Genomic DNA, 16,325 nt, shown 5'->3' with positions numbered 1-16,325 from the left:
CGAGAGACGTGTGCAAATCACCTCGGATGAAAGACAGGATCCACAGAAGGAAACACAACAACTCCATCAGAGTCATCCAATAAAACCGGACAGAGGATCTGCTAAGGCCTGTCTCCAAAAGCCGACAAACAGGCAGAGGGTCCACAGCTTCAGTCACCAGAGACCCAACCAAACCACAGCGAGGGCCCAGTGCAAAGGCCTAGTGGCTAACTCCTCACTTTGCACGCACAGAGATCGCACATAGGTGCCCTTCAAGTCCCAGCTACTCCATTTCCCATCCACCTCTCTGCTTGTGGCTTGGGAAAGCAGCAGAGGGTGACCCAAAGCCTTGGGACCCTGCACTCACAGGGGAGACCCAGAGTCCAATCCTGGTTCCTGGCTTTGGATCTTTGCAGATACTTGTGGAGTGAACCAGTGGACAAAGATCTTTCCTCTGTCTCTCCTCTCTGTAAATCTGCCTTTCCAATTAAAAAAATAAATCTTAAAAAAACAATGAAACACAACTTCTTAGCCACTAAGATGTGGCTATATAGAGAGGGATGGTAGCAAGTGTCGTTGGGTTGGTAGACAACCTATACAGTTCGTGGGAAGGTGAAATGGGCTGTTGTCGTCAGTTGTTGAAAAGGTGCAACCGAGCGTTCCCACTGCTCAGCGTGGACACGCAGAAGCTGGTCCTGGCCGGTGAACGGTCGGCAGCCCTACTCACAATGAAGACTGGCATCAACCCAAAGCCCATGGACCAGGCTTTGACTGCACTTCATGGCTTGCAAATTACATCTCAGAACAACTGTTGAAAAAGAAAATAGCGGGCCCGGCGGCGTGGCCTGGTGGCTAAAGTCCTCGCCTTGAAAGCCCCGGGGTCCCATATGGGCGCCGGTTCTGGTCCCGGCAGCTCCACTTCCCATCCAGCTCCCTGCTTGTGGCCTGGGAAGGCAGTCGAGGACGGCCCAAGGATTTGGGACCCTGCGCCCGCGTGGGAGACCCGGAAGAGGTTCCTGGTTCCCGGCATCGGATTGGCGTGTACCGGCCCGTTGAGGCTCACTTGGGGAGTGAATCATCGGATGGAGGATCTTCCTCTCTGTCTCTCCTCCTCTCTGTATATCCGGCTTTCCAATAACAATAAAATCTTTAAAAAAAAAAAAAAAGAAAGAAAATAGCAAGAACACATAGAAACTGGATAATGAAAATGACTTCATAAACACCATGCCACATTCATGCCAGCAAGGGGCATGGAGGGACAGGATGCCCCAGGGAGGCAAGGCAGGGCCCAGGGCTGGGCACAGGCACACGGGCTCTCAGACCCCTCCAGGGGACCAGGCACAGCCCTGGAGGACCAGGAGTGGGCTGTGCGGGCCTCCACCAGGGTGGTTCCACCATCCTCCCCGTGGCCGCCACCTCCTCCAGCTGGGCCACACAGGGTCTCCCCCGCGAGTCTCTCAGCCTGCTCCATCTCTCCGCCACGTCGCTCCTTGCTTGTGTCATCTGGCTCTTCATGGGTCCTCTCCTGAAATCACAAAGGTGCCCACGGGTCTTCCATCTGGACACTACAACATGGACGCCCCGGGCAGTGTGAGCTAGACACTCCTGGCTCAGCCTTGAACTTCATGCTGAGATTTGCGCTTGAGAGCAGGATCAGAGGCTCTGGCCGGTCACAGGGAGCCACAGGCTTACAGAGTGGATATGAGGGACAGCCCAGCCTCGAACCCAGACACCACAGGCCCGGCAGCCCCCACTGTCTGCCTCAGGGCCCCAGGTCCTGCCTTAGCAGCCTGTGGCCCAACAATGTTCAAGACACAGCCAGCCCTGCTGGCCCTTGACCAAGACGTAACTACAGAAAGAAGAGACAGAAGGAGAGCTTCCATCCAATGGTTAACTCCCCAGATGGCCACAATGGCCAGAGCTGAGCTAGTCTGAAGCCAGGAGCTTCCTCCCAGCTTCCCCTGTGGCTGCAAGGACCCAACAACTTGAGTCATTCTCCACTACATCCCAGGCCATAAGCAAAGAGCTAAATCAGAAGTGCAGCAGGTGGGACCTGAACTGGCATGCACAGGGGTTCTCAGTGCTTGAAGACAGAGATTAGCCTATTCAGCCACTGCATAGGACTGCCTGCCCCAACCCTCCTGTTACAGTTATTTCCCAACAACACAGTGTGACAGGTGTTCAAACAGGGTTTACCATGCATCAGCAACACCAGGGACGGGTGATCGTCCACAGGCAGAGGGGCACAGCTCTCTGCAGGCAGACACTGCCCCCTTCCAGGCAGGCTGGCAGAGCGTGAGCATCCGGCATCCAGGGAGTGCCAGAACCAAGAGGGTGCCATGGTTAGAAGCCAGTGCTCTGTGCCTGACTGCGAGGCTTTCCCAGGACACACTGTGGGCACTCTAACCCAGGAGCCTTTGCCACCTGCAGGAGATGGCAGGGTCTCCGTGGTGAGGAACCCCTGTCCTGCCAGGGCCACTGGATATGCACGACATTGTCCACCAGCCACACAGAGGGCTCAAGTTCAAAGCCAACTGGCTAGTGGGGTACTGGGCTGGCCAGACAGCCAGACAGGAAATCCTGAGCTGGCCGTGCAGGGAAGCCAGGCTTCAGGGGGAACCCAGGGGAAGCCCGCTATGCTCAGGGTCCGTGAAGAGCCGTCAGGGGCCAGGCTCCCCACCTTTGGCAGGTGGCAGCAGCTCCTATAACCGAGCCCTTCTATCCCCAAACAGCCCTCTTCCAGGACGGGCTGTAGCCCCACTAGGTGCGCTTGTATAAGTGTGGAGAGGAAGGGCAGGCTCTGGGACATTGGAGACTGGGCCTCAAGGCCACTGTGCCAACTGACCACAGCCCAGCTGGCCCTCAAGCAACCCACATCTGGAAGACACTGAGTGCCCACAGGACCCTGACAGTCAGGAAGTGTCCTGGCCCCAAACTCTGTGATCCTTTAGGGCTAAACACAGTCCCGACTCCACAGCTGTGCTGTGGGCTCCTCCCTGCGGCAGCACTCCACAGTTCCGCTGGGTTACTCAGACGCCCAACGCCAGATTCCATTTCCCAGCGGTCTGGGCCTGAGAGGCCACAGAGAGGAAACAGGATGAAATCTGTGCTGTCTGAAAGATACTGGCCCGTGGCAGAATTGGAAACCGTGACTTTTCAACTTCTGCTTAACACTACCAGACAGCGGCTGATTCCTGTGTAGACACACTGCTTTATTTCTGCGCAGCTACTGCACCGTTTAGCTCACAGCAGAGGCACAAGGAGCCCCTCCCCAGCATCGGTACACCAGGCACAAAACTGTACCACCCCTAGGGAAACGAGAGGCTCAGAGAACGGCCTGCAGACCCACAACACAGTGCCACGTGACCTCCAGCAGCTGACTGGAGGAGGAGTCCTCTCAGACTCTCCGAGTGCACTGCCTTCCACAGCCTGAAACCATGAGGAGCGCACAGGCGTCCCCCATGGCAGCGGGCCAACCGACAGCCCCACCCCCGTGCTGCCCTCCAGGGCTCAGTGTCAGGAGGGAGAGGGGTGACCCCACTGGGGTGTGTTTGAGCCAGAACTGGGACCTGTTCGCCCAGCATCCCGTGCAGACCTGGGTGCGTCTCCCATCCTGGCTTTAAACCCTCCTTGCTCACTGTACAGATTCACAAGGCAGGCCGCGAGCACAGCCTCCCTACCCTCCTAGCAAGTCGGCTCCAGCTTGGAAAGGGGTGCAAAGGGGTGCCTTCTGGCCCCCAAAAACACCTGAGTGTGGTGTGCAGCTCCTAGGAAAGATATGCTTTGTATTTGAGCTCAAAATCTGCACGTAACTTTTCCTAGCGGAAGAGTAAACATTGTTCAGTTGTTATCGCGAAGCGCAATTTCAAGCATATTTATACAACTGCATAAATTAGCAAAATGCGGTTTGGCAAAATTTAATTGTGAAGTCCTCAAAAATACCAGCATACTTTCATTCTCTCTGTTGTGATAGTAACTGCCCGTGCAGCTAGCTCACAAGGGATTGGAGTCTTGCATAGCCTGACTCGACACTGCTTAACACAGAGCCACGCCTGGCGGGGGCAGACATCCGCTGGCAGCGACCGGATACCGAGAGAAGAAATACATGAAAACACGAATGAACGAATGAACGGGAGAATGAAGCAGAGAATTCACTGCCATTTTCCATCTTTCCTTGCATTTGTATGCATCGTGGACTAAAAGCATGCCAGAAGCTCTTAGATGCTTTCGTGAGCTTTACTCCTAGCCCATTAAGATTCAGCGAGAGGTTAGTACAGCAGCACTAGCGCGGTAGAGTGAAGGCTCTGCAGTAGATGATCGCGGCCACTAGAGGGAGCCGCTCAACCCGTCAGAGCAGCCTTTGGCAGGTGTCCCGAGGGGTGGGTACACATCCCAGCACTTGGCTCTGTCACCAAACAGCTCTCACTGTCGCCCTGTTCAACAGAAAACTCATCAGAATACACCTACGTGAGGCTGAAACTGAGTTCAGAAAGACCCCACCACCCCATCTCAAATCCTTCACATCTCTTTGTGAACAATCCTTCGGCTTTGAAAAACTCCTAAGTAAGTGGAAGAACACTCCCTGTGGATGACAAATGGAGAGAGAACACAAAACCATGGTCTATGGAATGACGACGCAGCCTGCTATGGCAGGTGCAGACTCCCTGCCTCCAGCAGCGTCTCTAACAGTCCGTGTGGGCCATGACATGCGTTCCTCCGATGCAGAGACTACGGGCACTGGCAGCTGACCAGGACCAGCACACTCTGGGTCCCGTTTCAGCGGTTCCTCGTGTGAGTGAGCATGGGAGACAATTTTCCACCAACTCCTTCCCCCCAAAGATGCTAAATAACATGACAGTGTTTCCGGGGCCATTAAATGTCACAAATGTTAACCTTCAGGACTGAGCCAACTCAGTAAGTTCCCCTCCGCAGATGAGGCTGCTTCAAACTAGATTTGAAAACATTTGCAAGGAGCAACTTTTCCTTTGAAATGTTACAAAATGCCTAGGCCTTTTGGAGCAGGGGGGGCTTGGCAGGCCCCGGCCTCCAGCACAGGGCTCCATTTCCGTGGCACAGGAGGCGACGGGGACTCAGGAAGGAGCACTCAGCACCCCGGGACAGCCTGGGAACCAAGGCACTGGGCAACTCGAGAAGCCCTGCCCAGTTAAAGACCAAGGCAGAGGGGCCTGCTGAGGCACACGGAGCAGAGAAGACTCTGGGAGCTGCCACTCATTTCCAAGACACAGCCAGGAAACCGGGCCCTGGCAGCACTGACTGACAAGTGCTGACAGGGTGAGCCGGCTGCTGAAGCGCTCCTGAGCGAGGTACCAGCCCGCCCGCGGCCCCTGGAGATCGGCAGAGCGGGTGGAATGGGGAACCTGCCAGGAGCCCCGCGGGAAGGGACAAGACCCTAATTCAGAATGACTTTCCAAAAAGTACCATCTCCACATCTAAGCACAACCTGCTCACAATGGTGACCCTTCTTCCTCCGAGGGACTCGAGTGTGCTTCCAGAACATTCTCTGTCCAAGTCCACCTGTACTGAATGAGAGTGGCTGTGTTGGCATCCAATGGCCAACTCAGCATCTCCCGGCTCAGGACACGGCCTCCAGGAACTCTCCCCAGCGAGTCCCACATATCCTCCCTGCCCCCGTGAGCTGTGCAGTGGTCACAGTCCCACATATGATCCTGTTCCAGCCAGGGAGTGGCAAGGTCCAGACACAAAGACGTGGTCTGTTTATAAAGGTCGCCACACCCCAACCTGGCTCCCCTCATTCAGAGCTCAGAGCTGTCCACTGCCTCGTTAGGATCCCAGCTGCGCCTCACCCCTACCCCTTCATACCCCACTCACTCCCACCAGCCCACAAGGCAGCGAGCAGCGAGTAGAGCTCCATCATCATCAGTAAGCTCCGAGGTGCTCTGGCCTGTCACCCTGGGGACATCAGTCCCCATGTGGAGGGACAGCGGGCACCTACTGAGCCCCATGCAGCTGCAGCAGGGCTGACCCTAACAGGAGAAAGAACGGCCAGTGCTGTAATTATGGGCAGTCAGGCAGGGGGCCTCCACACCTGTAGCGCAGGTGGCTCTGCTGCCCCCAGCTGTTCCCGCAGTCACCCCTGCCGCTGCAGCCCCTGGGAGGCTGCATGGGACAGCTCAAGTAGGAGTCCCGGATTGTGGCCCCGACTGGCCTGGCCCAGTCCCAACCATTGCAGATATTTGGGGAATGGCCAGCTAATTGGAGCTCCCATCTCTGTCAGATCCTCTCTCTCTCGGGACCACTTTGCAGAATGCTATCTGGGCAATACTGCCTTTTACTAGGGGTCATCTGGAACCTTCCACAAAGGGCATAGGTGACCTACTCAAAAAAGCATCAGGCTTGCACCCAAGCATCAATGAGGTGGAGGGAATCCCTGCCAAGTGTCTCAATGACCCGCTCTGGCTGTAAACGGGCTCTGGCCTCTGGAGCTCCAGGCACCAAGCTGAGGGTGGTCATGCCCAGTGGGAGGGGTAGGCGGGAAAGTGGAGGTTGAGGTTGCCCCAGCAGGTCTCGGACGCAACGACAGCAGCCACACTGACCTGGGTCACACTCTGCCCCTGTGATGCCACTGGCACCTTCCTAACTCAGGGCCACCCACCCCCCAGAGGCTTCAGTCCCACTCACAGACTGGAAGTCTTGCCTGCTGAAGTTGAACTTTGAGCCAGATGTTGCTGCGCTGGCCCCAGGCCCCTGGTGCCTCCACCTCCCACAGGCGGCCTCGCTCCTCAGGACAGACCAACAGGAACTGCCTGCAGACTGGAGTAAAGACAGGCACAAGTGAGCCAGGCTGGAACCACCCCTGCCCCCGGCCGTCTCCCCCAGCACCAGCTCTCTCTGCTGTCTTCAGAAAGGGTCCTGGGGGCTCCTCCTGCAGCAGCACCCCAGCTGTTTGCTCTGGCCCTGCCCCAGCCCAGCACCCTCCCCTGCTCGTCTGGCACTCCCATCTTCATCTGCCTGCCTGTATCAGGCATCCAGGGGCCGCTCCCCAGACACACACACACCCTAACCCCAACCCAGGGACGCACCAGTCCCTCATGTGAGGTGCATATAAGCATATAATCTCCTCCCCCCCAGAGGCCTAAGGGTGTGCAGACTGGTGGCCTGGTCACCATCAGGAGAAAAGATCCAGGGGTGACATCTACGTGGGCCCTCAGCGACCACGGATAGGAACGTCGGGGTCCTGGTATCCTGAGTCAGTTTAGAAGGTGGGTGTAGGCCTGCATGGTAGCAGGAAACTGCCACAACAGCCCGAGGCTGAGAACTCATGGGAAAAACTCCACTGCAGGGCAGCTCTCCCTGCCTCTCTGCCCAACTCGGGGTGATGCTGCTCTTGGCCACCCTGCACACTGCCCTCCTCCCTGGCGCTGTCCCCGACCCAGAGCACAGAGGCGCCCTGAAGGCTCACGCACACCTGGGCAACAACAGGCAAGGTTGGGCCCAAGGTAAGGTGGGGGTGGGCCCTGGAGAGACACACCAGCTCACTACACACCTGGGGACCCCAAGCAGGCTGCTGAGTGCCAGGCCACGGTCTTCTGGCAAAAACACAAAAAGGTCTCCAAGAAAGTGAGCCAGCCTACGAGGCAGTGAGACCTGCACAAGGACTGACTTCTCAGCACATCCACAGCACACCTGCACACCCGGCTCCACCCTCCACCACGCTCTGACCTCCCCTCTGGCTCCTGGAGCCATCTCAGGTGCCAGGATCTGGCAGTGAAGGAGCAGTCACTGGGAGGGTGGCCCAGTCTGTCCCACTCATGAATCTGAGGTGAGTAGTTGGTTTCCCATGATTCTTATTCGCTTATTGTGGCCAAAGGGGAAGCCCCTGTGTTATGTGGAAGCCTGGGACGTTTTCCCAAAAGAGTGAGATGCTGAGCCTGCAGCTGACCTCCTGGACACCTCAGGACAGCTGGCAGGCACAGCTGTCATCTGCCAGCTTCCCCAAATGGGTTTGCACAGCCTGAGGTGGCATTACCTTGGTACATGGCAGGAGAAATGGGGCAGCTGACGCCCAGCGCCTGGTCTTCTGGGAACGTCTCGCAGAAGTCCCGCAGCATGGCTGTCCCAAGGCCCTGGCGCCGGTGTTTCGTCCTGACGAACAGCGTATCCAAGACAGGCAGCAGGTAGCACGCGGAGGTGCCTTCGCCACACAGGCTGCCTGCAGGGAAGCAATGCACTTGTACTGTCCCCTGGGCTTCCTGCTAACCTTGCAGGGAACGCCAAGGGACCCTCGCCATTGGTATCACCTGGATTCAAGGTGAGCTTTGCTCACTAAACAAACCACACATGCTCAGAAGATCACACCGCCAGCTGCTCAGGTGGCTGAGCAGCTTCCCTCAAAACCCTACCTGTGACTCCAGGCCACCAGGTTAGCCCCCAGACCACCATGCCAGAATGAGCTCAGTGGGCCTGGGGAACAGCATGTGACCTTCTCGGGGACTCCTGGAACTAAGGAGGAGCATCCAGCGGCACGACAGTCCCCTCTACGAAGGACAGGCCTGAAGCCAGGTACGTGAGCTGGGGGAAGAACCCAGCTCCTCTCTAGAGAATGGACCAGCTCACCATGTCTGATTACAGCAAAGTGCACAGACACAGCTACAGGCGGGGCTTCCCGGAACAGAGCAAAGCAGCGGAGGGCTAGCCCCCGCCCCACATTCCACCCCGAGCTCAGCATCATCACAGCCCAGGTTGGCACCATCACTTCTGCAGCCACTCTCCTCTTCCAGTACCTGCCCAGGAAGCCTGCATCGGCAGAGCCACTGACTACCCTCCTCCCGTCCAAGATGCACAGGAGTCCAGGCCCTGGGGTAGGAAACAGGAAACACAGATCTCACTGGAAGAGGTGTGACTGTCCCAGCCAAAGCTCAGAAAATGAGTTCTTTCCCCAAAGCAGGAGGGTGGCGGGGAGCAGTGGAGGAGAGGGAGCAGGGAATGACTCAGTCTCATGAGCCAGTCCCACTAGGGTGAAATGCCTGCGGAAACGGCCACAGCCAGTCTCCTTCCCAGACTTGTGTCCCTCAGCCTGTGACGGCGAACCTCCTGCCATCCGGAGCTGGGGTCTCTCTCGACCCTCTTCCATCTCCGGCCTCGTGACTTAGTTTGTGACAGCTTGTCAGTTCTGAGCCCAGCACCTCTGGTCCCTATTGTCCCTTAGGTCCCTGCCACCCACAGGAGCAAGCCCAGGCTGGCTGGCACCATCCGGCTCCCCTTTAGTCCCTACCAGGCCATGGCCACCAGGAAGCACAGCCACCACAACTGACAGGCACGTGACCATGGACCCAGCAGACCCAGCCCAAAGGAGCAGTGGGCAAAATGCCCAGTTACTACCTTATGCCAAAAACAAGTGACTAAAACTAAACGAGCATTCTCTATTTCCTTGAGGTAAGGTCAAGTACACGGGACTTCAACCTCCATGTGGAATTGTATAATTTCTATGTAGAGATGGTAAGAATGATATCCCCCTAGTGGAGAATTCTTCTAAAAACAAGATCTAGGGCCTGGCCTGGTAGCCTAATGGCTAAAGTCTTTGCCTTGCACACACTGGGATCCCATATGGGCACCAGTTCATGTCCTGGCCGCCCCACTTCCCATCTAGTTCCCCGCCTGGGGCCTGGGAAAGCAATAGAATATGGCCCAAAGCCTTGAGACCCTGCACCCACATGGGAAACCTGAAAGAAGCTCCTGGCTCCTGCCTTTAGATTGGTGCAGCTTCGGCCCTTGCGGCCACCTGGGGAGTGAATCAGCAGACGGAAGATCTTCCTCTCTGTCTCTCCTTCTCTCTGTATATCTGACTTTGCAAAATAATTAATAAATCTTTAAATTAAAAAAGAAAAAGAAGGTCTAAGTCAAAATGAAGATACAATTCTGTTCATCATGGCATTAAAAAGAAGTAGCTCTTCAGGAATCCATTGAACACAGGAGTTCAAAGCCTGGAATAAGCAGAGCTAGAGCATCCTTCAGGGAAGTTCAAGAATTCCTGACTAAAGAAGAAAAATCCCACAATCGCGGAGTGGAGGGCTCAACCCCAGCCAAGGCCGGGCCTGTCAAACTCCAAGTGGAGTTTTTGTTGTAGTTTTTGTTTAAAAAATGGATAAACTGATACTAGAATTTGTATGAGAGGAACTTTTACACTATATTATATGAAAAGGATGTAAAATGACCAGGATCACTTTGAAGGACAAGAGCTGCTCTGCGAGCTTTGCGTGGTCCATCTCCAACGCACATTGGAAAGTCAAAGAAATCGGGACAGGCTGCTACTGCACAGAGGCAAACAAACCAACAGAGCTGAGTGAAACCCCAGGAAGAAGTTTGTTGTTTTTTTTTTTTTTTTAACTAGAAGTTTCTTTTTTTTTTTAAAGATTTATTTATTTTTATTGGAAAGGTGGATAGACAGAGAGGAAGATCTTCCGTTCGATGGTTCACTCCCCAAGCAGCCGCAATGGCTGGAGCTGAGCCAATCCAAAGCCAGGAATCTCCTCCGGGTCTCCCACGCGGGTGCAGGGTCCCAAGCCCATCCTCGACTGCTTTCCCAGGCCACAAGCAGGGAGCTGGATGGGAAGTGGGGCCGTCGGGATTAGAACCGGCACCCATATGGGATCCCGGTGCATTCAAGGCAAGGACTTTAACCACTACACTCTCACGCTAGGCCCAGAAGTTCTTAATCTAGCGTTTCTACAAAGCCGCCAAAACCACGCCAGAGGGGAAAGGAGGAGGCTTTTTTTCAACAGATGCTGCTAGACACAGACATTTAAAAAAAAAATCAATGTAGACACAGCTCTCATGCCTTTCACACACGCAAAAAATGCCTCCGCATGGGTTAGTGCCTCCATGCAAGCAAGAAACTACAACGGAGCAGGTAACATGGGGTGGGATCTGGGCAGTCCTAGCTAGGATTCCCAAGCCACACGTTATGAAAGAAAAAAATGGTAACTTGAACTTCATTAGATATTTTCTGCTCTGTGAAAGCTAGATCAAAAGAATGAGAAAATAAGTCACAACCTGAGGGACAATATTTGCAGAAGACACACCCTTCGATTACTTTTATGGTATTTAGCCAAAAGAGGTAATCACTCCACATTAGGGATAAAATGTGCTCTCAGGCCATGGAAATACACATAGGAACCCTGACGCTGATTGGAAAAGCCCATCTCAACAAGCCACGTTTAAGTATGACATTCTGGAAAAGCAAGAGGATGGAGCAAGCTAAAAGATCAGCAGTTACTGGGTGGGGATGGAGGGAACTAACAGGCAGGACCACAGAGCAGGTTCCGGCTGATGAGACAGTTGTACATAATGCTACAGCGGCAGGCAAATGTCACTAAACACGTGTCTCCACCTCAGAACGTCCAGATCACTAGTGAGGCCTAGCGTACAGGGTGTGCTCGAGTTAACAGTGATGCAATCTGACAGCTGCACGTGTCTCCCCGGCCCCCCTAGTCTCCGCACCTACAAGAGAGACTGTATTTGGATGTACAGTTATCAACAGAGACAGTGAAGGTAAAACTAGGCTATCTAGATTGCCCCCATGCAGTTTGGCTGGTTTTCCACTTAAAAGAGGAAATTCCAGCATGCAGACATCAGGGATGCACAGCAAGAGAAAAAGCACAGAGGGAAGGTGGGGCGGAGGCAGCGCCGGGCAACCCGGGCAGGACACAGCGTGGAGGCAGCGCCGGGCGGGCAACCCGGACAGGACACAGCGTGGAGGCAGTGCCGGGCAACCCGGGCAGGACACAGCGTGCAGGCAGTGCCGGGCAACCCGGGCAGGACACAGCGTGCAGGCAGTGCCGGGCAACCCGGGCAGGACACAGCGTGGAGGCAGTGCCGGGCAACCCGGGCAGGACACAGCGTGCAGGCAGTGCCGGGCAACCCGGGCAGGACACAGCGTGGAGGCAGTGCCGGGCAACCCAGGCAGGACACAGCGTGGAGGCAGTGCCGGGCGGGCAACCCGGACAGGACACAGCGTGGAGGCAGTGCTGGTCCACCCAGAGAGGACACAGCGTGGAGGCAGTGCCGGGCGGGCAACCCGGACAGGACACAGCGTGGAGGCAGTGCTGGTCCACCCAGAGAGGACACAGCGTGGAGGCAGTGCCGGGCGGGCAACCCGGGCAGGACACAGCATGGAGGCAGCGCCAGGAGGGCAACCCGGGCAGGACACAGCGTGGAGGCAGTGCCGGTCCACCCAGACAGGACACAGCGTGAAGGCAATGCCGGTCCACCCAGACAGGACACAGCGTGCAGGCAGTGCCGGGCAACCCAGGCAGGACACAGCGTGCAGGCAGCGCCGGGCAACCCGGGCAGGACACAGCATGCAGGCAGCGCCAGGCGGGCAACCCGGGCAGGACACAGCATGGAGGCAGTGCCGGTCCACCCAGACAGGACACAGTGTGGAGGCAGTGCTGGTCCACCCAGGCAGGACAGAGTGTGGCGGCAGCACCGGGCAACCCAGCAGAGAGGCCCAGGAAGAAGCCACCGCTTCAGCTCCACAGCCTTGGCCCTCCAGTCTCCAGCACCTCAGGCAAATACACTAGTGCTGTTGAAGGCACCCAGTGGGTTCACTTGGTCCTGGTTCTACAATGGTCCTCGGTGCGTGACCCCTGTAACACAGGAAACGGTGGGGAGACTGCTGGGGAGCTCTCTGCCTTCTCCTCGGTTCTGCTATAAATGTGAAATTATTCTATAAGTGTTTCAGCAAATTCTAAGTATAGTAGTTATTTTGTAAAATGAGCTTGCATCCTTACTTCACACCACACACAAAAGTTAATTCAAGCTGGACTGCAGACATAAAACTGTAACCATAAAACCTACAGGGGAACAATTTCTGAAAAACAGAAAATGACCTGTACAACTCTGAATTAGCCTAAGATTTCCTTATATTCAACACCAAAAGCACAACTAAGAGAAAAAAAAAATCAAAGTTCATCAAAATTCTACTTTTTGTACTTCAAAGGATGCCATTAAGAGAAAGAAAAACCAAGACACAGACTTCAATAAAATGTTTATAAGTCATATTACCAATAAAAGATTTATTGCCAGAATAAAGAATCCTCGGATATTGGTAAGAACAGAACTAAAATCCTGATTAAAAGTGACAGCAGACTACAACAGACATTTCTTCAAACACGTTCAAATCGCTGAGAAAACAGTCAACAATATAACAGGGAAATGCAAGGAAAACCCACAAAGAAATGCTACTTTTGGCTTTCTGGAACGGCCAGACTCAAGAAAGACAAGCAAGTGTTGACAAGGAGACGGGACAGTTGGAACTCTTACGTTGCTGACAGGAATAAACTGGTATGTATAACGGCAAGTGACTTTGTGGATTCTTCAAATGTTTCACAGAAGCTTACCAAGTAACCCAGTGAGATTCTCCTCCTAGGAGTCTACCTAAGAGAAATGCAAGCGTGGGCACTGGCTCATGTCCCAGCCGCCCCACTCCCCATCCAGTTCCCTGCCTGGGGCCTGGGAAAGCAGTAGAGGATGGTCCAAAGCTTTGGGACCCTGCACCTGCATGGGAGACCTGGAAGAGGCTCCAGGCTGCTGGCTTCAGATGGGCTCAGCTCTGGCCATTGTGGCCACTTGGGGAGTGAATCAACGGACGAAGGTCTTCCTCTCTCTCTTTCTCCTCCTCTCTGAATATCTGACTTTCCAATAAAAATAAATAAATCTTTCATTAAAAAATGGAAACATGTATTCACATAAAACATGGAAGCAAATGTTTCCAGCAGCATCATTCACAAAAGCCAAAAGCTAGAAACCATTTATCACCTGATAAATATAGAAGCAGAAAGTAAGATGATCATTCAACAGACTACTACTCGACACTAAAGAATGAACGATTCACATCTGTTACAACTTGCAGAGCTCAGCAGCACCCTGCGTACTCTACAGACCCTGTCCTCACCTGTAGGGGCGATGGCCAGGACGGGCCACTTGACAGCCAGGACAGGGATGCAGGTAGAACAGAATGAGTGACAGCCAGACACCACTTCCCAAGGGGATGGAAAAGTTCTAAAAGTGCAGCTGGCTAGTGGCTTTGCACTCTCCAAAGTGACCGAAAATCATCAAGTTCTATGCTCATTATTGCCAACTCTTCAGAGAGCCACAGCTCCTGCTTCGGGAGCCAGTGGTCAGCCTCACGGTGAGGACACGCACGTTCCACATCGGTGCAGACCCTGGGAGGCGGTCACTGACGCTCCGATCATCGGGCTCCTGTCACCCACCGGGGGCACTAGGATTGGCTCGCCTGGGTCCTGGGTTAGATCCCAGCCCAGCATAAGGCACTGAGTTGACTTGAAAAGATGCAATGAACTAATTTTAAAGAATATGGTGACACATCAAGAATGGAGAGGATGAAAAAGTAACTTTTCTGTGGAGAAATATCGCAGACACCTCCCTGAGTAACCAGGTTCCCCCAGAGGCAATTAACCAGATCACTCCTGTATTCCAACTCGCCAAAGTGAGCAGAGAAGGTACTCCACTTCCCCCAGAAAAAGCATAAACCCAGGCTTGGAAGGAGAAGGCAGCAAACACATGTGAATCATCATCCATGACGTCCAGGCAGTGAAAACCAAGGAGAAAAAATCAAGAAAGAGCAGCAAACGGAGATCCCAGAGCCAGAAGGAAAGGTCACGTGGCAACCCGGGGGAAAAGGAACCTCCGTGATTTGGCCACAACTACTTGCGAGGCTGACGCCAAGGAAAGACCGGCCAAGGATGCTCGGGAACTCACTGCGCTGTCTCTGCAAAGTGAACAGAGAGGAGGAGGAGGGCTGGAGGAAGACGGCTCCTCAGCCAGTCTTCTCGAATCGCACCTTCAGGCTGCTCAGATAGGATCAATCCTGAAACAGCAATCACCGAACTGACACAGGCATCAGTAACCGAGACAACTCCAGGACTTTGCACTAGTAAAAAGCTCCCACGGTAAGTATCCAACTTGGAAACAGAAGACAGAACAAAAGAAATGCAAAATAAAGGGAAGAAAAGAAATGCAGGATTCAACAAAATACAAAAACAAAGGTAGAACACAAATGATTTTGGAAAGTCAAAAGTTGCTACAGTAGGAAAGATACAGTTTATTAGGAACTATAAAAAGCAAAATTCAAAATATACTTCAAATTTTGGGGAAAAAAAAAAAGACACACTCCTAGACTAGCACAACTCACCAACACTGACTCAAGGGAAAATAAAACTGTTCTCTGAGCATTAATGCACGCATCCCGTAGCTGGAGACCCTCTCCCATGGGCCACACCCAGCCCCAGAGCAGGCAGGGTGAATTCCGCCAAGTGCCTTCCTAAGAACAGCAGAAGCGAGGCATGTGGCAGCAGCCTGCAGCCCAGCAAAGGCCACCGGGCCCCATGGTGACTCCAGAAGGTACAGGGGAGTAAGAGATCAGAGCAACCAGGTCGGCCGGGTGGGCCCCTCAGGGAGCTGGACTCTGATCCCTAACATGGCTGTTGTGGGGGAGACGTGGCTGGGGGAGCAAGGACCCTGCACACAATAGGGCTTGGCCTTCAGCATCCTGGGAAGACCGAAGCTGAAATCAGGAAGAACACAGAAAAGCTACCAAGAGTAAAGCATGGAAACCAGCAGGCTGCGCCTCAGCACATTCTGACTTGCACAGACAGGGCGGGGAGACAGGCAGTGCCGTGGTGCTGCATGTTAACCTACAGCCTGTGACTCTGGGACCCCCTTGCAGCGCCAGCTCCACTTCAGGTCCAGCTCCTTGCTAATGAACCTGGGAAGGCAGCAGGGCACGGCCCAAGGGCCTGGGTCCCTGCCTTCCACATAGGAGACCTGGATGGAATTCCAGGCTCCTGGCTTCAGGCTAGACCAGCCCCACCCACTGCAACCATTTGGGGAGTAAACCAACATTATAGAAAATCTCCATCTCTCTCTCTCTTTCTCTCTCTGTCTCTCTCCCTCTCTCCCTCTTACTCTGCCTTGTAAATAAAAAATTCACCCCAAGCAAAGCAAAGAAAAAGAGGAATACATGAATGAAAATAGAACTGCATCCTCAGAATACCTAAGACAGCTCATACATGGTCCACAGGCGAAATGGTGCAGACAGCCAGAAAGGAATGGGGCAGACTGTACCTGCTTCAAAAATGAGATTTGTCAGGATGGAGAAAGATTAGAAAGACAGTGGCCAGTGGCGGGACAAATGCCAGACGGTATCTGTCTGCTCAGCTGTTTCTGAGAACCAAGACAGGGAAAGTTACATAAGGTGTGGGTGACAGAGCACAGAATAACCCAGTGCTGATCAAAGGTGTCCCAGCTCAGAATGAGCTGCTTTCTGCAATGTTCTGACTATTGGT

The 16,325-nt window shown here is 54.0% G+C and overlaps 1 protein-coding gene across 2 annotated transcripts in view; it reads right to left on the bottom strand.

Moving 5' to 3' along the window:
- Nucleotides 1-1,171: 1,171 nt before the first annotated feature.
- FAM169B (Protein) overlaps nucleotides 1,172-16,325 on the bottom strand; it is a 54,251-nt gene continuing 39,097 nt past the window's right edge. For both annotated transcript variants that reach the window (XM_058665377.1, XM_012929208.2), the window contains exons 6-8: nucleotides 7,988-8,170; nucleotides 6,640-6,771; nucleotides 1,172-1,504 (exon numbers count right to left, since the gene is read on the bottom strand). In XM_058665377.1, the coding sequence (XP_058521360.1) occupies nucleotides 1,503-1,504; nucleotides 6,640-6,771; nucleotides 7,988-8,170 (317 nt within the window). In that variant the 3' untranslated portion in view covers nucleotides 1,172-1,502. The remainder of the gene's footprint in view (nucleotides 1,505-6,639; nucleotides 6,772-7,987; nucleotides 8,171-16,325) is intronic.

This window comes from Ochotona princeps, chromosome 6 (assembly GCF_030435755.1).
Source record: "Ochotona princeps isolate mOchPri1 chromosome 6, mOchPri1.hap1, whole genome shotgun sequence".
Lineage (NCBI taxonomy): Eukaryota > Metazoa > Chordata > Mammalia > Lagomorpha > Ochotonidae > Ochotona > Ochotona princeps.
This window is presented reverse-complemented; position numbering and strand designations above follow the sequence as displayed.